Below are 23,012 nucleotides of genomic sequence, written 5' to 3' on the forward strand. Positions count from 1 at the left end.
TTGTCACTTTCCTCTCCATCCGGAGCCGCTTCCTCCCTCGTCCCGAGGCTCCAGACGGCGTGGGATCGGAACTGGGATAACTGAGATCTGTCCGCTTTCCCCCGATCGATGGAATTTGAACTCCCAGCAAACGCGGAAAATCACGTTTACTTGCGTTTGCGTATCGTTTACGTAAACAGGTCCGCGTCCAGAAAGCTTGGAGCTTCCCGCGGCCGGGAAGACGGGAGGCTCGGAGGGGGAGGGAAGCGGGGCCCCATCCGGATCTTCCTCCTCTGACATTCTTCCGAGGCTGTGTAGTATAGAGGGTAAGAGCGTCACGGACTTTGGATTCAAACGGTCCCAGCGCCGCGGCTTGTTAGCTGTATGACTTTTGGGCGAGTTACTTAACATCTCTAAAATCTGTTCTCTCATCCCTGAAATGAAGCCATTTCACGGCCACACTTCTAGCACCTGGTAAGAATCTCAACCTGTTAATCAGTGCCACACTTAAGCCATCTTGACTCACTTCTCTGTGGCAGGAAATGTTCTCATATTAATGAAGTCAATGACTAAGGATGTAATAGTATAAACACAGGCTCTGCCATCCGCCCTGCTGTGTGATCTTGGACAAGCGACCTTGGTTTCATTTCTCCATCTAGGGCAGTACCTCTTTCTTGGAGTTACTGGGGGTGGTGGAGGATCGAATGTTAATACACCTAAAGCATTAGAACATTACCTGGCACATAGTAAGTGCTCAATAAATGGTAGCCATTTTTATATTGACTTCCTACTTAGAACTCAAGTGGTTTATTGTGCCTTCCATTCCAGTGATACAGACTTCCTTGCTTCCTTATTCCAGTGAGGAGTTCTCTGGTTTGGAAATCAGTATTTATATACACTGATGGACCGATCTTGTGCATGTTCATTTGGGGAACAAAGACTGACGGAGAAAGTCTCAGAGAATAGAGGCATAGTGTGAGAAAAAAAGCAAAGACACAAATAAGCAAGGGTAGTTGCTTTCATTCCTAAAGATATTATTTGGTTGGTAAAAAACAGAGGGAAAAGAGTAAATTGATGAAATTCATTTTATTTAAATATATCTTTAAAGGCACAGTAGGTATCAGTGAGGCAAAAGAAAGCCCATGTATAGGAAAACTACCAATCCAGCCAAGAAAGACAAAGAAAGTAACATGGAGGCAAGATGTATATAAGTTAGCCAGTGCCTGGATGGCTCAGTCGGTTAAGAACATGACTTCGGCTCAGGTCAGGATCTTATGGCTTGTGAGTTCAAGCCCCATGTCCAGCTCTGTGCTGACAGCTCAGAGCCTGGAGCCTGCCTTGGATTCTGTGTCCCCCTCTCTGCCCCTCCCCCACTAGCGGTCTGTAACCTCAAAAGGTTTGCAGGTACGTGATTTTATCCATGTTGGCACATACCTACCATTCATTTTAAAAGCATAAACATGCAGAAGAAGGAGATCCAATATGCATATGCTCAGCACCTAATTGAGCATAAAACAGCAATACCGTAAGCATCAGGTGTATTCTGTTCTTCGGTATAGCCTATATATCCTGGATGTGTCATGTTTCCAGTGTTCTCTAGGTATCTCACCTAGTCTGTCAATGCTGTCCTTCACATTACTGGAAGGCAGGGACTGTCGGGTGATGTTCTTGCAATTCATTTTATATGGAGATGCATACAGACAGATGACGAATGGAGCCTCATTGGTGGTGAGTGTTCTCTAAGGATTAAATGCTAAACTTCAGAAACTGGAGCAGCCATTCTTTGGTCAATAGACCTCAGGGGCCTCAGGGCAGGGAATAAGAGATACTCATCTCTGCCCAAGGTATTGGCTTCTAGCCCCTTCTTGTGCTGCTGCCAGGACGGCAGTCTTCTCAATCCTAGCCTTTCCCCTGGACAACTTTACCGTTTTGTAAATCAGGGTAAACGATTTGGTTCCTCATCGGGACTATCTTCCCTAAATAAGCAAAATTCTTCGTTAATGCCCAGCATACTGGCCCTTTCCCCTGTCTTCCTGGGACCATATGCAGATGAAGTGTCCATCTCACAATCTAGTAAATATCTGCACGTCAGTAGTGCCTCTGTGGTACCAGTTACTTTGGGTGCTTCCCCCCACCTCCCCCCCCTTAAGACTATAAGTCCCTAGAAGTCCTCTCTGGCACACCCCTTTCCTAGGCAGGAAAGCCTTGCGGAGAAAAGGCATGAATTGGATTTTGCCAGATGAATGTGGGAGGGGCAATTCCAAGCAGGTCATGGAAGGCCTTGGACAGCTAAGGGCCTGTATTCCCAGCGTCACCCCTGCCAGTAGCCCTGGAGTATCGCTCCCGGTTGTGATTCTGAGTGCCGCAGGGATGGGATGCCTTATAGGAGAGGTGTTAACATACAGGCAGTAGGGCTTGTACAGGGCAGCATGCAACCTCTTGTCTGTTTTGGCAGGAGCGACCTTTTGAAGGCTTTCAAATAAGATCAGCAGGATTAGCTCTTAGAAAACTCCTAAATACAAACACTGATTTCCAGCTCCCCAACAGACGTATTTGCTGGAAGGTCCTGCAAGTTCTCGAGCTCCTTGTAGCCCGTGGTTGTAGGCAGAAAGCGTACACTTTGATCAGTTCTGACGCGTGTGGGTACTCATTAAACGATCACAATACCATGGATGTTTCCATCGCTCTAAAAGTGTCCTTGTGCTTCTTTGTCATCCATCTTCATTACCACCGCCCCGTCGTCCCACCACCCCCACTGGTCTCCCTGTCATCGTAGACGCTAACCTGCCTCTCCATCAACTGGGCCAGATTCTTTCTCCAGGCACTCTGAGTCTGGAAAGGACACAGTGACGGAAGGTGGTGGAGGCTGAGTCCTCCCTAAAGGACAGTCCACACATTCCTGCCACAGACACCCATGGGCTGGCTCTTGTCCTTTCCTGTTCTTTCGGTTCTGTGAGCTGCCTGATATCCCTCCAATGTTGTGGTTTTGTTTTTGTTTTTGTTTTGTTTTTGATGTGGAGCTTGAACTCACAAACCATGCGATCATGACCTGAGCCGAAGTCGGATGCTTAGCTGACTGAGCCACCCAGGTGCCGCCCCCTCCAACATGTTCTTTATTGCTCAATTGTGGCCGTTTGTTGTTTGCAACCAGAGAACCCACAGGCGGCAACGGCCTTCCTCCAGGGTCACCATTTCAGAGAATGGCACCCCCAAATCCTTGTCTCTCAAGCCTAACCCAGAGTAATTCCTGAAAAACTTCAGTCATGTGTCCTCCTCTAACCCATTGCTAAATCCTGCCCATTCTGCTCCCTGATCAATATTCTGTCTCTATAAAGTTTTAGCTTCTTCCTCATCATTATTTGTCTAGTACCTAGTACAGTACTTGGTGCAGAGTAGGTACTCAGTAAATGCTTGCTGAATGACTGAATTGTGCCGTTGTCCATAACCCCAGACACAAAAGCAAAGATGTAGGAGTGTGTGTTTTTAGGCTGGCAGGAAGTCGAAGTGAGTTTTTAATGTTTTCACAGAAGTAAACGATAGGACGTGAATCCTGGATTTTGGATTCTAAATTCAATGCCGTTTCCATTATATTATCATATTTTGTCGGGAGTTCCATTTCTTCTTCCATCCTGCTGAGATGCTTTTTTTTTTTTTTTAAGTTTATTTATTTATTTTTGAGAGAGAAAAAGAGCATGCAAGCCAGTGGGGGAGAGGCAGAGACGGGGACAGAGAGAATCCTAAGCAGGCCCCACTGAGCCCAACGTGGGGCTCAAATTCATGAACTATGAGATCACGACCTGAGCCGAAGTCGGATGCTCGACCAACCGAGCCACCCAGGCGCCCTTCAGATGCTTATTTACGCCAAGGACCACATTCTAAACATTAGACACAGCTCTAAAATGCAACCTCTTTCCAAGGGCATTTGCTTATTAACTGAAAGTGAGGGAGGGCATGCAGTAAAGCGTCTGGATTGAGGAAAGGAACCTGTGGCCCCCCTGCAGCATTCTGACTGAGCTGGGGGTCAAGGATGGGACTGACGCTTTCTGAACAAGGGGTACATGCAATACGACCTAAGCGGAGAACAGTGAGCTGGGCTGGAACAACTTTGTGTTAAAATAAGGATCCACACACGGTTCGAATAATACTTTTATTTATTGTCTGCAAATCTGTTCTTCTGGCTCAAGGTCTTGCCAATGAGTGGTGAGTCAAAGATTTGTCCGCTGTCTGAGTACGTGTGGTTATGGGTCTCTGTGCGGACGTGTCTGTGTCTATAGATGCTTTTGCTAATTTATGGTCATTTTCCGCCTACTTTAATTAACATATAAAGTCTTCTTATTCTGACAATGCTAAAGCCTGAGTTAAATACTCCCCGAGTCTAATGGTTTCTTCTCCCAAGCCTGCCTCCCTCCCTCCCCTAAGTCTGCTCCTCAGCCCCCATTAATGCTAGATCTTTAGAGACCATCAGCATTCACACGGGTGAAGAACCTAAAAATGAATGCTAGATCTTAAGTCCCTCTGACCTGTACCCTTGAGCTGAGGAGCTTCTTGGGGAGGTGTGTGCTGCGGGGGGGGGTGGGGGGGGGTGGGGCTCGGCAGTCCCTCTTCAGAGTTAGTCATTTTGCACTGTAGTTACCTGGAGAACAAACAAAGGTGATTGGGTTAGATGCCGACCTGCCCTCTCACCAACCACTCCCGGGGAGGGGGGGGTGGAGGAGCTCAGTTTGCTTCTAGCAAATTGTATTTCTTGTAAGGTACTGAGCTGTACCCAGGGAGGCGATGTAAAACTGGTTGCTGGGATTACTGTAAAGACTGGGTGCAGATACTGTTCGTCGCATCATTTGCCATCTCTTTACGAGGACTCACCGGGGAAACTTCTTTTCATCTTAGTAACAAGAGCTGTTGCTCTCTTGAGGAGTGGGCAGCACGAACTAAATGAGCTGATCATGTTTTCCTCTTCTCCTTGGATGTTAGAAAGTGTTGCAACCACTTTTGTGGTCCACCCTCGGTACTTTTATTTTATAGAATGCTTTTTTGTCTTTCCCTAGTTCATGGCTCCATTTTATGTCATGGTTACTAATATACTTCTGAGTATACTGTGCGTGTGTACGTATTTACCTTTTTGTGTGCCTTTTATATATATCTCAACTCCTTTTTGAAATAAGTTCCCATACAACTAAACACATATTTAGGAGATAAGGCTACGGCGAGAGGTCCAGAGGTTCAAGGTCAAGGGCTAGGAAATGGGCACAGAAACCACAAAGGCCCAGGTTATTCTTGGTTCCTCTGGCTCCCACCTGCCTGACTTTGCCCGGAGGATACTGTTCACTGCTGGCTTCCCCCTGTAGCCCACGGTGAGGTTTCCAGACTGTAACCAAACCTCTGTCCACCCCTACTGCCCAATCTTCCCACTCATCCCATTCTGTGGATCTGGCCTTCTCACCTCTTCTTGAGGCTCGGGTGCCACGATGTCGCTCTCTTCTGGAACTGCGGAGACGTGAAGCTGATCTTGGCTCTACAAAAAGAAGAGTTCTGCTGGTAAAAGGTGGATCCACCTCCCCAGCCTCTCCCCAGCTTAGAAGGGTCTTCTGTGCCCTACACTTTACAAGGGGCAAAGACAACACAAAGGGCAAACGTACAGTGTTGTTTCACTATGGCCTGAGAGCATCGGGGAAGGCTTTACTGTCATGCTCTGCTACAGATCAAGAGACCCAGATTCAAAGGTGAAATGACAGGAAACCGGGTCTTGGGACTCCCGTTGTCTCCCTGATCAGACACTGTGTGATCCGTGTGACATGCATCTGTATATAAATCTATGTGGGAGTCTAGGAGGGTATAAATGTAGGTCTTAAAAACACTACCCACCACTTTTAGACTAACCCTCCTTGAGAACGCACTGCGGCTCTCACGCTGAGATGATCGTCGGCTGTGCCGGTTTGGAAAGGCCAAGTGGTATGATGGTTTCTTTGGGGAAGAGTTCTGGGTTCTGAGATGGGAACCCGAGGCACGGAAAGCCCTGTCCAGGAACTGCTAAGCCAGGGGGAGACCCTGGCATTCTAAGGTTTGGAGTGAATGTATTTTTTTAATTGAAATTTAACCTACACACTATAAAATTCACCCGCTCGAAAAGCAGGACCAACTTCTAACAGTCTGGGACAGCCACTTGGAAGTCTGTGGTTTCTCCTTTCAGGGATCTTTCTTCTTCTTCTTCTTCCCTCCTCCAGTTCCAGGCTGTGAATTACCCCAAAGGTAATACTGCCTCCCAGAAAAGTACTATTCTTTCAGAGAACCTTCATTCTCTCTCAGGCGATTAAGCAAAAATATGCCTCCTTAGCTGAGGACTGAGGAATCCCCCAGGAGAGGCTGGGAGTAAGGAAATACTATAAATCTCAAACATAAGGAGGGGAGGAGCGGGGAGCAGGTTGCGTCCTATATCTCTTTCCCAAGGAGGACAGTGTTACTAGCGCATTCCTCAAAAATAGACAGCATCTCGGCCCCTATAATCGCCCCTCCAATAAGATTACTCCAAAGAGGCAAACCTGTTTTATCCTCCAGAGCCAAAGAGGCATTCTATTGCTGACCCCATACCAAAATCATGTAATATGTTACAGTCACACTTAAATTGATCTTGGACCTTCCGTGCCATTGAATTGCTCTTTGTGGTGCAGACAAGTGAAAAGTGGCTACACTTTACCCGTTCAAAATCCCACGGTTAGCCTGCACTTATTCACTGTCCACAAGTCCTGCCTATTTCTCCCAGTCAGCATAGCTTCCTCACACGAGAAGCCAACAAGGGGCAAGTTCTAGATCTTGCCCCGTTAGGACCTTCAGTGCCTCACGTGGATCAAGACCGAGGGCATAAGGGCGTTGACGACTTAGATGTTAGTACCTCAGGGGAGTCGGCGAAGCCCAGCTTCTTGTTCTCTTCCTTGTCTTCTATCTTCTTTGCCTTGTCAGACTCTGAAAAAACCTGTGGATCAAAGCGGACAATGTATGAGGAAGTCCCACGCCTTCACACCCTGGATGCCACCCTGGATGCTTTGTCTGTTAGCTGGTGCCCACAGTACTGGCATGGTGCCTATGTCCAGATACCAGGAGGCTCTCAAGGTAGCCTGGTCAGCCCTCAGTGAGGCACAGGCAGTCACGGGGTGGTGTGAACCGAGGGGTACCAGGAATCTCAGACTCCCAGATATCCACGTGGCTCATGCCCCGGCCTCCTTCATTGCCCAAATGTTTCCTTTGGCCACTCCGTTTAAAACTGCAATTTAGCCGGGGCGCCTGGGTGGCTCAGTCAGTTGAGCGCCTGACTTCGGCTCACAGCATGATCTCACGGCTCCTGGGTTTGAGCCCCGTGTCGGGTTCTGTTGCTGACAGCCCGGAGCCTGGAGCCTGCTTTGGATTCTGTGTGTCCCTCTCTCTGCTCCTCCCCCACTCATGCTCTGTCTCTCAAAAATAAGTAAACATTAAAAAAAATTTTTTTAAAAAAACCTCCAATTTAGCCTTCGCTCCCTGTGCCTTCCCCTACTTAATTTCTCTCTAGATCTCTTATCAACACTAAATTGTAATTTTACTTATTTATCGTTTCTTGCCTATCTCCCTTATTCTCCCCACCCCCTAGCCACTAGAATGTGAGATGCAGGAAGGCAGAGAATTTTGTGTTTTGCTCACTGTAATATCCCACCTCCTAGAAGAGTGCCTGGCACATAGCAGGGACTCAGTAAGTAATTATGGAATGAATGAATGAATGAATCTCGGTGCCATCTAGTGAGGTGTCTCACCATAATCTTCTCTATAATGCACCTGACTGGTGATCATATATTCTTAGCTTTCAACAGCAAGGGACGGGGGCTATTTCTCAAGGTGGCCTATCCTATTTTGGTTTTTGGAAGTCCCTGTGCTTCCTTCTCCCTATATTTGAAATGGGTTTTCCATATCATTTAAAAAAATTTTTTTTTAACGTTTATTTATTTTTGAGACAGAGAGAGACAGAGCATGAACAGGGGAGGGGCAGAGATAGAGGGAGACACAGAATCTGAAACAGGCTCCAGGCTCCGAGCTGTCAGCACAGAGCCCGATGCGGGGCTCGAACTCACGGACCATGAGATCATGACCTGAGCTGAAGTCGGACGCTTAACCGCCCAAGCCACCCAGGTGCCCCTCCATATCATTTTTTAGCAGAGCTAATCACTGAATGTTTACCTTATATTGATCCAAAATGCACTTGAAAAAAAAATTACACACAGTTCTGCCCTCAGAAATCTCATAGAACAAGTCAAATCTCTCTTTGATATGATGTAGCCTTTCCGTGTAATTTGAATAGAATACAACTTGATTTCCAGATCCTTTGCAGAACTGGTCGCTCTCCACAGGTCTCTGTCTCTATTTTAACACAATCCTTTTCTCATCCATATCCTCACCTTTCAAAAGACAATCCCTTTTGCCTGACCTTCCCCTGTGAGTTCCTTCTTCTACGCCTCTCTCATCACAGAAGATGCACCTTGGAAATTTGCAGATGCCATTTTTCTTACTGTAGTCACAAGTATGATGAACTGGAATGAGACCCTCCTCCCTGTCCCTACTAAAAAATGTAAAGCTCAGGGTGCCAGTTGTAGATTCTTTTTCTTTAAAAAAAATTTTTTTTTAATCTTTATTTATTTTTGAGAGAGAGAGACAGAGTGTGAGAAGGGGAGGAACAGAGAGAGAAGGAGACACAGAATCGGAAGCAGGCTCCAGGCTCTGAGCTGTCAGCACAGAGCCTGACACGGGGCTCGAACCCACAAACTTTGAGATCATGACCTGAGCCGAAGACGGACCCTTAACCGACTGAGCCACCCAGGAGCCCCGTTGTAGATTCTTTACCTTGGGAACTCCCAGAACTTGGGAGCAAAAGAAAGAAATGAATAAGAATCTGTTCATAACAATAATAATAATATGAGAGATAAGCCCTTTGCAGAAGTCAACCACCCTGAGAGTACAGGTCACTAGATTAGTTGCTATGAATCTGTGAAACGATGCCCAGGACCAAAAAGGTGTCCGAGAATATCCTCGAAACTGTAACCCTAATGACAGAAGATCTTATCACCTGGGGCAAGCTGACTGTAGTAAAGGTAATCTACATGGAGGATGTAAAAGGGAATAAAGACTCAACCAGACCCAATCTCACCTCAGAGGACATCAAGGTAGGGGAAGTACAAAGTTCTTCTGGGTTCAGATTGCTGATGTTCTCCTTTTCTCTGGCCTCAGGAGTTCTTACTGGCTTCTCTGGTGGCTGGGGGTCAGGAGAAGCCTCCAAGAGGGCCCTAGGACTGGTGGGCGAGCCCTGTTCAGAGGCTGGAAGGCTGGAGGGGAGGTTCCCCAAGGAGTGCCTGGGGCTGGGAGTGGCTCTGGGCGGAGGCGGCCTATTAGGAGGTGCGGAGGTCCTCTGGACAGGGGCTCTCTTCTTCGGTTGTTCGGACTCTTCACTTGAGGTGCGCGTTCGGAGGACCACTTCTGGGGGAGATGAGGGCTGTTCTGAAGGGAGAAGGGGTCCGCCTGGTGATGGAGATGGGGAGCCAGGGAGCGCTTCCTCTTGGGACTTGCCGTCCTCAATGGTGGGAGAGGGCTGGGCCTGGGTGGGGCCGTTGCAAGCTGGCAGAGGCTCTTCCTCCTCGGAGGAACTAGCTTCAGACTCTTCCACTTCTTCTTCCTGGTCTTTTAAGGGCTCTTTAATCTCAGCATCATCTTCTCGCGGGGCCAGATCAGATGCCAGCTCTTCTTCGCTTGCTGAGATGGAGTCCCCTTCATTCTTCAAAGAAAGCGCGGAGGGACTGGTAGGTGAGGTGAGAGGGCTGGAGACTGCGGATGTTCGAACTGGGGAAGAGATGACTAAAGAGCGTCTGCTGCTGCTAAAAAAGTAAGAGCGTTCAGATTCAGAAGAGCTGAGACCTGGAAGCAACCTAAATACCCCCATGTAAATAATGATGCATGCACATCATAAGAAAATAGAACAAAGCCATCGAAGATATGGGAAAGCTTGGGGACGCCAGGGTGGCTCAGTCGGTTGAGCGTCCGACATCGGCTCAGGTCATGATCTCACGGTTTGTGAGTTCGAGCCCCGCGTCCGGCTCTGTGCTGACAGCTCAGAGCCTGGAGCCTGCTTCGGATTCTGTGTCTCCCTCTCTCTCTGCTCCTCCCCCCGCTCATGCTCTGTCTGTCTGTCTCTCTCTCCTTCAAAAACATTAAAAAAATTTAAGACATGAGAAAGCTTGTATACTTTGCGATAATGCTTCTGTTATATAGTGCAAAAGAGGCTATAACATGTTATATATATCTCACGATCTCAATTACGTAAAAAAATATATAAAGAAAGCAAGACTGGAAAGAAACATAGCAAAATGCTGACAGGATGTTTTCTCTGGGGAAAAGATTCACAGGTGATACACAGTCAATTCTTGTGGACTCTCTATTTGCAAATTCACCTGGTCCCCAAAATTGATTTGTAACTCCAAAATGAACACTCACGATGCTTTCTTTTGCAGCCAGCCACGGACACGACGCGAGCTTTGAAAAGTGGGTGCCTGAAGGGCACTTTCCCAGCCAAGGTCTAACCAGGCAACCCTCTGCCTGGTTTCAGCTCTTACAACCGCAAACATGTCCTTTTTGCCATGTCTCTCACAGTGTGCTTTTTGTTGGTGATTTTGCTGTTAGAATGGCCTCCCAAGTATAGCAGTAAAGTGCTTCGAGCGAGACGACTGTGATGTGCCTCACAGAGGAAAAAATGCCTGTCAGATAAGCTTCCCTCAGGGAGGAGTTTTGGTGTTGTGGGCTAGGAGTCAACAACAAGGTGTCTTTCAACAGAAACACACACAAGAAGACAAGGTTACGTACTGATTGGCTGATGAAAATGCTAGGAGTGGGGTCTTATGGGAACCTAACTCCGTGTCTCCCTTAGGAGTAATGGTTGAGTATTCGCTAATCCAGTGGTCACGGTGACTTTATGGAACACAATGACCATGAATAATGAAAACTGACTCTACGTATTCAGTAGGCCGGACACGGTGCCGAGTGCTTGTATGGCCAACGTCAGCTTGAGTCCTTCTCACCTCAGGGGCCTCCTATGTACTGTCTACAAACTGATTAAGCAACCCACAGATATTTACTCGACAGATACCAATTATGTTGGCACAAGGATGGGAGATGGGAATAGGCAGAGAAAGAGAAAAACTTCGTTCTGGCCTTGTGGGAGTTTCTGATGTGAGATAATAAGCTGAGCGACAGAGGTTATTTCTAACACTGACATTCTAGGGTCAGTAGCTTTAGAGGCCCAGGACATAGCCAGAAAAAAACCACATTTCCCTACGAGGTTCTGGGACATCTTGGTGTCCGTGATAGTAAGTTTCAGACAAATGGACCACTACAGAGAATTCTGTCTCTAAATGCTGAGAAATGGAGAAACAGAATTTTTGGAGCAAAAAGGGAATTCGTCTAGGAAATCTACATTGACCCTTTAGTGATGATTTGTAATCACTAAACAAATTGCTGTAACAGACTGCTAAATGGATAATACAAATAACAAATGTGAGCCTGATGCTTCCTTTAAGTCCCAAGATCAGTTTCACCACCTCCTTTAAAAGTCTACCCTGACCATCCCTGCAATGGCAGATACCTACTTCTCTGGAATTCCTACTGGTCTCATTGAGTACTTATATGTGCAAGCTTATATTGTTCCTTGTCTCCATGGGTACATTTTCTGTCCTTTCAACTTTTGGTAAATCACTTCGGGGAAAGGACAAGTCTCCTATGTCTTTGGGTCTCTAACTCTCAGCAGAAAACCTTGTACGTAGAAGGAATCAAAGGCTTCAGAATGAGAAAGTGATCATATTCTGAGGGACCACTGAACTGCTTATGTTTACCAGCATAAAGAATGTATGAAGGCAATAGACAACACACACACACACACACACACACACACACACACACGAGAAGAAAGTCATAGAATTGAGAAGATATTTGCAATGCATAGCATTAAAGTGTTAATATCCAGAACAAACACAAAAAATACCTCCTATAAATCAATTTGAAAAAAGGGTAAACAGGGGCGCCTGGGTGGCTCAGTTGGTTAAGCATCCGGCTTTCGCTCAGGTCATGATCTCACAGTTTGTGAGTCTGAGTCCCACATTGGGCTTACTGCTATCAGGGCAGAGGCGGCTTCAGGTCCTGTGTCCTGGTCTCTCCGCCCCCTCCCCAGCTCACGCGCTCACTCTCTCTTTCTCAAAAATAAATACACATTAAAAAAATTTTAAGAAAAAGGTAAACAATCCAAGTGAAAAATGTGAAAACAAGGTTAAACTGGAAAGTCACAGAAAGGAACCTTAAACGGCCAGTAACACGAAAAGATGCTCAGGGTAACCAGCGATTGTGGAGTGTGAATTAAATTGCAAAAATTCCACTTCATACCCATTAGTTTAGAAAACTAAATAGGTCTGACAGCGTCATATGTAGCAAGAACATGGAGCACTGGGGGGCTTTTACTACTCCTGGTGAGTTGTAAATTCCAGCAGTCACTTGGGAGAGCCATTTGACAATGACAATCCCTAGCAAGGCTGAAGAAGCCCATGCGCAGACTATGACTCAGCAATCCCCCTCCAAATGTACACCCTAAAGAAACTCTTGGTGATACACACAAAGAGAAATGCAAGCTGTGTCCGCCGTAACATTATTTGTGATAGCAAGAAACTGGAAAACAACCCAGATGTCTATCAGCAGGAGGACAGAAAAATAAATTGTGGACAGCCACACAACAGCATCCATCACAGTCAGGGGAAAGGAAAGACAAGAGCTGGTAACACGTAGCAACAGGATAAACGAATGTCACAAACGGTATGAAGAGAACAGAAAGAAGTTGCAAAAGAACACGTCAAGTATGATTCCAGTTTACAAAGTTTGAAAACATGCAAAATGGTTTGCGTGCGTGTATGTGTATAAGAATAGTAAAAAGACATACATGGGGAAAAGAAATACGAAATTTAAGACAGTGGTCACCTTTGGAGAGGGGGCAGGAAGAGAAAGTGAGTGGGGAAGGGACACCGTGTGCTTCAATGATACATATAATAGCTGATTTCTTAAATCTGGTGGTAACTGTATGGCTATTTATTGTATTATTCTTTTTTTATTGTATTTTTTTATACCTTTAGTGATAGCTGAAATATTTCATACAAAAAAAAAGAATTTATAGGAGGCATAATACAAACAACAAAGTGGGGCGCCTGGGTGGCTCAGTTGGTAAGGGTCTGACTTTCGCTCAGGTCATGATCTCGTGGTTTGTGAGTTTGGGATTCTCTCTCCCTCTCTCTCTGCCCTTCCCTCCCCTCTTCCCCCCGCTCTTTTTCTTGCCTGTGTGTGCACGCGTGCTCTCTTTCTCAAAATAAAACCAAAAAACAAAAAAAAACAAAAAACCAAACCCAAACTCTTTACAAAAAAACAAGTAACAACCAACATCATGCACATGACCGTGAAGGGAAGGCCAGGATCGGGGATGGAAATGGGAGTGCTGCGAGTGTTCACAGGACAAGGGAAGCAGCCAAGAGTCTCAGAAGTTGCTCACCTTGATACTCCCTTCACCACAAAGACCTTGTTGGAATGTTGCTTCTCCAGTTTGCTCATCACCTCGTAGAGACTGTGGTTCAGCTAGAGCCAGCAAGAGAGACGGGTTGCTAGCCAGAGGGAACCTGAGACTGGCATATCCCTTCTCTTCTCCCTTTCAGACAGTTCCCCAGATAAAACCTCCCCACCCTTAACTATAAGACTCCTCCTCATCTCTTTTGCACTAGTGTCTAGGGTCCTGTCCTGCCACCCCTTCTTCCTTGACTTGTCTGTGGCCTAAGTTCTGTCTCTTCCATCAGACTGGCAGCTCCCTCCCTCAAGGCTGGGTCCTTGATGTCTGACGTTTGATTTGAGGTTCTAGCTTCTCTCAGGTAATCCAGGCAATAAAAACCCATTGTAATATTAACGAGGCAAACCATAATTTAGCTCAAGAAACTGCGGACAGGAACATGTGGATGTGTGCACGAATTCAGTTAATGTTGTAATAGCAAAGAGTCTTGGAATCCCAGGACTAGAAAAGACCCCATGGGGTCATGTTGTGTGGCTGCCTGTCACTGCATAGGACTGGCCTTCTCCATTCACGCCCAACTACCTGAGAAACCGACCTGTGTTTAAACACCGCCCTCCTTGCGGCGCCTGGGTGGCTCAGTCGGTTGAGCGTCCGACTTCGGCTCAGTTCATGATCTCACGGTCTGTGGGTTCGAGCCCCACGTCAGGCTCTGTGCTGATGGCTTAGAGCCTGGAGCCTGCTTCCGATCCTGTGTCTCCCTCTCTCTCTGCCCCTCCCCCCGCTCTCACTTTGTCTCACTCTCTCAAAAATAAATAAATGTAAAAAAAATAAAAAAATTAAAAAAAAAACCAAAACACCGCCCTCCTTGCTCCCTAGCAACAGAAGATAAAGATTTCCACAGCCTGGGACTCCTGGCTGGCTCAGTCGGTACAGTATGTGACTCTTGGTCTTGCAGTCGTGAGTTTGAGTTCTGCATGTGGCACAGTGTTTACTTAAAATAAAAAATAAAGGGGCGCCTGGGTGGCTCAGTCCGTTAAGGGGTTCGTGAGTTCGAGCCCCACATTGGGCTCTCTGCTGACAGCCCAGAGCCTGGAGCCTGCTTCCGATTCTATGTCTCCCCCTCTCTCTGCCCTTCCCCTGCTTGTGTGCGCGTGCTCTCTCTCTCTCTCTCTCAAAAATAAATAAACGTTAAAAAAAATAATAAAATAAATGAAAATAAAAGATTTCACAGCTTGGTTCCCCATGTCAGCTATTCCTTCCAAAGGCCTACCTCCTTTATTCATCTGAAGCTCAAGTTTGGCTGCCATTATTCAGTTGTTAATGGAGACGGGGAGGGCCCTCTGAGGCAGGTACAGGTGCTTTAACCCAGTTCAACAATGTCAGTCAAGTGCTATTATCTCCTCATGAGAAAAAGGTAAAAACCCGTGCTGCCAATATCAATATTTAATGAGCTTATGTAAGTTAGGGCTACTTTCACATTTCCTAGGAAGACCCACCTAGCTGTCCACATTCGCCAAGATGTTTCTCACCTTGCTCATCTCCCTGTAGAAGACATCCCTCAGGTTGGAGATGTTCTGGAAGATGGTCACGTAACAGCCAATACGACTATCAGGGGCCAAAAAACAGAAACAAGACCACATGCAGGTGAGCGATGGTAAAGGAAATCTTTGAGATACAAGGGAGGAGCTTAAGCCAACACCAGAGGACACGAAGAGCCCTCAGAGAAAAGCACCCTGCACCCTAGACTCAGGATGTGATCTGGATTTGTCAGGGTGAGGCCAGTAGCACACTGGGCTCTCAGAAGAGTGGGAAGGTCAGGGGAGACACTTATCGGCCCAGCCTGATGCCAAAACATGAGACCTCTAGGTGCGTGAAGCTATCTTGATCCAGGCCCTTTAGGTACTAACGTAGATATGAAAGTACTCTAAAGACTTTTTATTTTTATTTTTATTTATTTATTTATTTATTTTTTTAACGTTTATTTATTTTTGAGACAGAGAGAGACAGAGCATGAACAGGGGAGGGTCAGAGAGAGGGAGACACAGAATCTGAAACAGGCTCCAGGCTCTGAGCTGTCAGCACAGAGCCCGAAGCGGGGCTCGAACTCAAGGACCGCGAGATCATGACCTGAGCTGAAGTCGGCCGCCCAACCGACTGAGCCACCTAGGCGCCCCTCTAAAGACTTTTTAAAGTGCTGTAAAAATATAAGGCCATACCAATATAATTATTATCATAAATAATTATTCTTTCTCATTGTGCAATACCTGGGCTTCGATGAAGCCGAAGGCACATTGGCAGAATTCTACTGTGAATGAATGGGGGAAATTTACATTTAAAGAAACTGTATGAAATTGCAATGCTATTTAAATTAGGAGTCACATTAACTGGTGTCTTAGAATACATGTAGTGATTAAAAAGGCTCCACCCGGGGCGCCTGGGTGGCTCAGTCGGTTAAGCGGCCCACTTCGGCTCAGGTCATGATCTCGCGGTCCGTGAGTTCGAGCCCCACGTCGGGCTCTGTGCTGACAGCTCAGAGCCTGGAGCCTGCTTCACATTCTGTGTCTCCCTCTCTCTCTGCCCCTTCCCTGCTCATGCTCTGTCTCTCTCTGTCTCAAAAATAAAGAAACATTAAAAAAAAAAGGCTCCATCATACAGAGACTGATATTAAGTGGCAATATAAAATACCGACTACAGCTGCCATTACAGCATATCTCATACAATGAAAAGTCGGACACAAAGACAATTTCTACTCAGACGCCTCCTCCCAATGTGGGAGATTTACGTCTACAACATGTTTACCTCCTGTGAAGCAAAGACATCATTAATAGAAATAATCATCCCGTGGCTTAGCGTCTCCATCAAGCCGGATGTTCGTGAGCCAAGCCGGCTTAAGACAGTGCACACCGAGGCACGGAACCATATACTCCTGGCTCGCGTGATGACGACCATCTACTTGCCAATATCGCTCCTGTCCAAGAAGCACCTTGCCTTTAAACTGGAAAAGCTGGCAGGGCAGGCGTGGTTAGCTCCGTACCGCCGGTGAAGTAAGCAGGGTCTGGGGCGATAAGGCAGCTTGCCTAATGTCACCCAGCAAGGTAGTGGCAGGGCTGAGGCTACACATCCCACTCTTGCACCAGAGCTCAGGTGACACGTTTGGGTTGCCAGGTAACCCGGGCCTCCAGCGGCCCGGGGGTCCAGGCCTTTTCTGAAGGTCAATCATTACCTGTGATACAGAGCGGGCAACTCCTCCAGCAGTTCCTGGTTCAGGTCTTCAAACACACTCTGGGCTTTGTTGAACTCTTCCTCTGCCTAGGGGGTGAAACAGACAGGGCCGTTGCCCTCAGTCCCGGGTCTAAGGCTGGAGAGGCTGTGCCTCCTTGATCCTCTGCGGCTTTTCAGGGACTTCCTGGGAACCGAGCCTCTCTTTCCCCAGACCCGTGCCCTCCCAAGCCATGAGTGTTTGACTATCCTGAGAGGATTGGTGTCAGGGAACACAGGATTTCCTTCAGGACACGCTGGATGCTGGATTTATCGTTTCCTAAACCCAGCCTGGCCCAGCGGGAGGGCAGGAAGGTTTTATCAGGGTTGTTTTTTTTTTTTTTTTTTTTTTTTTTTTACCTTGGCAGTCTTGGCCTCATCTTTCTTCTTGGCATTCTGCAACGCCTCCAGGTGGTGTCGGGCACTGTCATAGTCCACAAGTTTCCGACCCCGCTTGGCAATTCTTTCCTAGCCCAGAGGTAGGAGAGAGGCCTCGAGAGTCACTTTTCGGTGGCCAGGATGCAGGTGACAGAGTGTCCAACACAGAGGCACGATGACTGGGTCCTATTATCGCACTGCACTTTCTAACAGTTTTGTGCCCAAGGGATCTCCCCCGCTCTTTGGAAAGAATGGGAATTCTCGGGGGGGAGGGGGCAGAGTAAAGGGAAACCCTACAGAGCATGTGGAAGCCTGCACTAAACATCACTACTTCCTATAAACCCACTAAAATCTGGTTCAGCCTCCAGGTGACATGGCCTTGAGAATCTAACTAAATTCAAAGTCAGGGGTGCTGGGTCTTACTCCCAGTGCTGCCACTTATTAGCCCCGTGATGGAGGGCAAGGCACGTCTCTTTTGGAACATCAGCAGCCTCATCTGCCCCTACGGTGTTATTTGAAAGCTCAAACGCGGACTATAAAGTGCTTTGAAAATCCTGAAGCATAATAAAAATGGTAACTTGTTACGTGCACTGAGAGACCGTCTACTCAGTCTCATCCAAACTACATATTCAATCATGGATTTTATTTAAAAAAAAATTTTTTTTTTAACGTTTTTATTTCTCTTTGAGACAGAGAGAGACAGAGCATGAACAGGGGAGGGTCAGAGAGAGGGAGACACAGAATCTGAAACAGGCTCCAGGCTCTGAGCGGTCGGCACAGAGCCCGACACGGGGCTCGAACTCACAGACCGCGAGATCGTGACCTGAGCCGAAGTCGGCCGCTTAACCGACTGAGCCACCCAGGCGCCCCTCAAACATGGATTTTCAAAGGACTAGTGATGATCTGGCCCAGCTTCCTACTGAACACGTGGAGCTGCAATATCCAAATTAGTAGTTTACCAATTTCTGCTGGAACAGAGAATGGACAATTCCCAACTTCACAGCAGATTTCATTTTTTGAAAGCTTGATGACAGACTGAAGTCAGCACCCCTCTAATTTCTCCCTATTAATCTAAAAGCAGTGCAGCGCCTGAGAGAGTAGATGTTTAATAAATAGGAGTTGAATGAATAAATGAACTCTAACTCTGCTTTCTGGAACAGCTTAGAAGAGGTTGCATCCCTCTTTTACCTAGCAGACTTCCAAGTATCGGATGTAGTTATCATGACTCCTCCAAGTTTCTTCTTGTCTACGATATACAGATGGGCTGGGTTTTTTTTCCACAAGTAAAAGGGATGCCCTGACCTAGATCTAATTCAAAAACAGCTCCAATCTTCTTCACCCAAATCTAATTCTAAACATGCCCTTCACACACCTCTAACCTTCCACCTTAACCTCCCATCTGACCCCAGACTTTTACTCCTCTTTCCTGAGCTTCATTCCCGACTGTGGGCTCAAACTCTATGTAGGACGTTTACCCTGTATGTTCTCTAACTTCCAGGGGCCACCCGTGACCCATCCTTGACTCTGCAAACCGATTACCTTGATCTCGCTGAACTGGGCTACGTAGTTTTCCATGGTTCTCACTGCCTGGTCAGCTAATTTCTCTTCGTAGTCTTCCCAAAGGAGATCATTGTTCTGTGGGGGCAGAGGCAGAGGACAGTGGTGAGGGCCCCACTTCTCAGTAACAACCGCCTACCAGGGGAAAGCCCAAATTCTGCCTGCCACAGACTTCCTTTTTTGGAGCGCTGTATTTATTTATTTATTTTTTTTTTTCAAAAAAAATTTTTTTTAACGTTTATTTATTTTTGAGACAGAGAGAGACAGAGCATGAACGGGGGAGGGTCACAGAGAGAGGGAGACACAGAATCTGAAACAGGTGGAGCGCTGTATTTAGAATATCACGTTGGGTTCCGGTGAAGAAGTCAGGTGAAGGAACAACCCTTCCCCCAAGGGGCTGCCCTATAAGACACTGGACGTACACTCAGGGATTAAGAACAGGAAGAGATGGTCAGAGTTTTGGACTCTAGAGCTTGGAGGACAGGCAAATTTGGGAGCACAAAACTGCATGAAGTTAACTTTCAAAACCAACCACTTGGGTTTTATGGAACGGAAACTTCCGTAAGGTTTTAGGAGGGGGAGAAGGGCAACAACGGAGGAATCCGTAGACTAGGGAAAACTTGTTTTGACTTCCATAGTTACTGCTTTTTGCTACCGCCCGTGACCGAGGCTACATAAATGAACGATGCGGATTGGCTCCTTTGTTTATCCATTTGCTGGGATACAGAAGCAAAGATAAGGCTGAGATGAGGGCAGGAGTTAGTGCCAGAAGAGGTGTTTAGCCCAAACGCTCTTACCCCTACGATGGCCTTCAGCTCGTCGTGACCGTCCCACTCGTTGCTGTAGATCTCCTGCAGGGTTTCTGACACTCTTTTTGAGCTTTCATGCATCACTGAGAGGAGAGAAGTCACGTCTACCATAAAATTTCCCCCAAAGTAGGCTGGTATAATCATACGGGTGGACAGGCAAAATCAGTGGGTCTACTTCAGAAGGACGCAGACCAAGAAGGTTTGGGTTATCCGTGAGGAAAGCGGGACGGGGCTGGGACAGCACGAGTCGCTCTTGCTCTGCCCACAAGCCCCAGGACTCAGGGGCAGGCAAGTAAGTGATCAAATGCCTGAGAATGGTTGTTTTTCTTTCCACGCTCAGACTTCTCAGGAGCTCGAATCCCCTGTGCTACGCAATACCCACCTTTGACGGCGCTAAGGAAGTTCTTCAGGTCTTTGTAGAGCTTCTGGCCTTCTGCCTGAAAGGGAGAAGTGCTTTCAGTGACTGAAGAGATACGTTTGGAAAGACGCCTTAGAGGTCAAAGTTGAAAAGTAGGTTCAAAGCAGACGTCAATCCTGGAATCTGCAAATGTTATAAATGAGCCTCTGTTCTCTTTTCCAAGAAGTTGTAGGTTATCTTTTTGGGGGCTATCTTTAAGTTGGGAGATTGTTCCCATGGCACTGGAAGATTTTCTTTCCTCTGTTTGTTCTCCCATCCAGTGAACAAAAGCCTACGCCCCGGGTTCCTCTGCTGGAAATATGTGTCCTCCGTGACCCTGTGGGTTATACTTTCCTCTCTGGGTTAAGTACATTGCTACCATCTTCTTAAGACAGTAGGTCTTCTCCCTCCTGTGCACCCTGACCATTCCTCTCCTCTCCTGATGTCCTTCTCTGCCTTGCCTCACTTTACCCTTCCCTTCCATCAATCACATGCTTTACACTCTCCTTCAAACAGCCTCATCACTGATTCTCCTCCTGTTCCAACATCAATAGCTTCATCCATAGCTCTATCCATCTACCCAATTCTTTCTTTGTTCCCATGTCTGAATTCTCATTTTTTAAAAATGTTTATTTAAGGGGCACCTGGGTGGCTCAGTCGGTTAAGCGTCCGACTTCAGCTCAGGTCACGATCTCGCGGTCCGTGAGTTCAAGCCCCGCGTCGGGCTCTGGGCTGATGGCTCAGAGCCTGGAGCCTGCTTCGGATTCTGTGTCTCCCTCTCTCTCTGCCCCTCCCCCGTTCATGCTCTGTCTCTCTCTGTCTCAAAAATAAATAAACGTTAAAAAAAAATTTTAAAAAATGTTTATTTAATATTGAGAGAGAGACAGAGACAGAAAGTGTGTGAGTGAGTGGGGGAGGAGTAGAGAGAGAAAGGGGGACAGAGGATCCAAAGGGATCCAAAGTAGGCTCCATACTGACAGCAGAGAGCCTGATGTGGGGCTGGAATTCATGAGCCATGGGATCATGACCTGAGCCGAAGTCGGATGCTTAACTGACTGAGCCACCCAGGCGCCCCTGGATTCTCATTTTTTAAGGCTAGGACTCCCAAGCACAGATTAGGTCTCCTCCCTAGTAAAAAAAAAAAAAAAAAAAAAAAAAGGGAGAAAAGAGAGGAAGGTATCATTTAAGTTTGGAAGTTTTTATCTCAACCCCACAGGTGACCCACTTCTGTTTTAACTCTGACAAATGTTCATTGAGCCTCTGCTTCTTGAATCCAGCAACCAGAAACTCGTGACTTCTTGCTGAGACTGCTTCAATTTAAAATAGCCCTAGGGGCACTTGGGTGGCTCAGTCTGTTAAGCGTCTGACCCTCAATCTCAACTCTGGTCGTGATCTCTCAGTTCGTGAGCTCGAGCCCCGGGTGGAGCTCTACACTGTCGGTGTGGAACCTGCTTGGGAGTCTGTCTCTGCCCTTCCCCCTGCACTGTCTGTCTGTCTGTCTGTCTGTCTCTCTCAAAATAAATAAATAAATTTCAAAAAAAAAGGTTCTATTAGAACTTTTGCCCACTGGTCTTAGGTTGGCCTTCTGTACTCAGAGTAGATCTGCTTTCTCTTGCACATATGTTTGAAGATATCTGTCACATACCCCGCACCAAGTCTTCTCTTTCAAAGGCTTCCTCTGTTGTTCCTCATGGTGTTATTTAAAGCTCCTTCCGACTCTGGCCTCTTTCCTCTGTGTGAACTCCAGTTTCTGGGAGTTGAGCCTAGACCATTGACCTCTTGGAGCCTGACTTCAGGAACGTGGGCTTGGACTGAAAGGTGCAGTCCACTTAAGGGGGTTTCCTGGGGCCAGACCTGTGGGTCAGGACAGTGACCTTCATGCCAGCTCAGGTGAAGGAGTATTTAAGTTGAGATGCATTATTATGAAGTATACCCATAAGCTACTTGTGAACTTGCTCATTTATTTTATTTGTTTGTGGTCATCACTAGATAGGCTATTGAGCATACCAAAAGTATAAACAAATGTATGGGAGGAAAAACTGAATATTCAGAAAAGTCTAACAACTTAAACTTTTTTTTTTTTAATCTGCGGAAATCTTTGCAGGAAGGACGATTACTGTGTACACAGCAGAAAATCTAGGTCAACTCGGGGTCAAAGTAAACTGGACTAATTATTTCATCCATGTTTTTGCCTCCAGCGCTTACTTCTAAGCCAGTCCAAACTTAAAAATTTTTTTTTTTTTTAGCATTTATTCATTTTTTGAGGGACAGAGAGAGAGCATAAGCAGGGGAGGGGCAGAGAGAGGGGGAGACACAGAATCCAAAGCAGGCTCCAGGTTCTGAGCTGTCAGCACAGAGCCCGATGCGGGGCTTGAACTCATGAAACGCGAGATCACGACCGGAGCCCAAGTCGGACGCTTAACTGACTGAGCCACCCAGGCGCCCCAGCCAGTCCAAACCCTTAACCATACTTCAGGTTGAAAGTTCTGGGAGCTGGGATGCCTTTAAGCATCTGACTTCAGCTCAGGTCATGATCTTGCAGTTTGTGAGTTTCAGCCCCACATCGGGCTCTCTGCTGTCAGCACCGAGCCCACTTTGGATCCTATGTCCCCCTCTCTCTCTGCCCCTTCCCTGCTTGTACTCTCTCTCTCTTAAAAGTAAATAAACATTAAAGAAAAGAAAAGAAAAGAAAAGAAGAGAAGAGAAGAGAAGAGAAAGGAAGGGAAGGGAAGGGAAGGGAAAAGAAAAGAAAAGAAAAGAAAAGAAAAGAAAAGAAAAGAAAAGAAAAGAAAAGTCCTTGGAGCTGAATGCCAGGGCTCTAGGGACATGAACACACAGTCTCAAGGGCGTCTAAGACACTGTCAGGGAGGTGGGAAAAGAACCGGCATTGTGCGGTATTTCACAGCAAGTGAGGATCAGGAGAACATCAGAGAAATGACCGGGGCGGGGGGGGGGGGGGGGGGTTCAGATGTTATAGAGAGGTTAGAGTGCAGGAACAACTGGTCACAGTAACTGGACTTGGTAACTGGAGGTCACTGGTAATCTT

The 23,012-nt window shown here is 46.8% G+C and overlaps 1 protein-coding gene across 3 annotated transcripts in view; it reads right to left on the reverse strand.

Moving 5' to 3' along the window:
• Positions 1–4,112: 4,112 nt before the first annotated feature.
• BIN2 (bridging integrator 2) overlaps positions 4,113–23,012 on the reverse strand; it is a 34,087-nt gene continuing 15,187 nt past the window's right edge. Inside the window, exons 3-13 of one of the 3 annotated variants that reach the window (XM_042946570.1) lie at positions 19,952–20,006; positions 19,558–19,652; positions 18,743–18,838; positions 17,186–17,293; positions 16,791–16,876; positions 15,097–15,172; positions 13,559–13,641; positions 9,140–9,857; positions 6,866–6,946; positions 5,420–5,491; positions 4,113–4,612 (exon numbers count right to left, since the gene is read on the reverse strand). In XM_042946570.1, coding sequence (XP_042802504.1) covers positions 4,589–4,612; positions 5,420–5,491; positions 6,866–6,946; positions 9,140–9,857; positions 13,559–13,641; positions 15,097–15,172; positions 16,791–16,876; positions 17,186–17,293; positions 18,743–18,838; positions 19,558–19,652; positions 19,952–20,006 — 1,494 coding nt within the window. In that variant the 3' untranslated portion in view covers positions 4,113–4,588. Of the gene's footprint in view, positions 4,613–5,419; positions 5,492–6,865; positions 6,947–9,137; positions 9,861–13,558; positions 13,642–15,096; positions 15,173–16,790; positions 16,877–17,185; positions 17,294–18,742; positions 18,839–19,557; positions 19,653–19,951; positions 20,007–23,012 lie in introns of those variants that run through there. The other 2 variants (XM_042946569.1, XR_006204843.1) reach the window with 2 other exon arrangements.

This window comes from Panthera leo, chromosome B4, assembly GCF_018350215.1.
Source record: "Panthera leo isolate Ple1 chromosome B4, P.leo_Ple1_pat1.1, whole genome shotgun sequence".
Taxonomy (NCBI): domain Eukaryota; kingdom Metazoa; phylum Chordata; class Mammalia; order Carnivora; family Felidae; genus Panthera; species Panthera leo.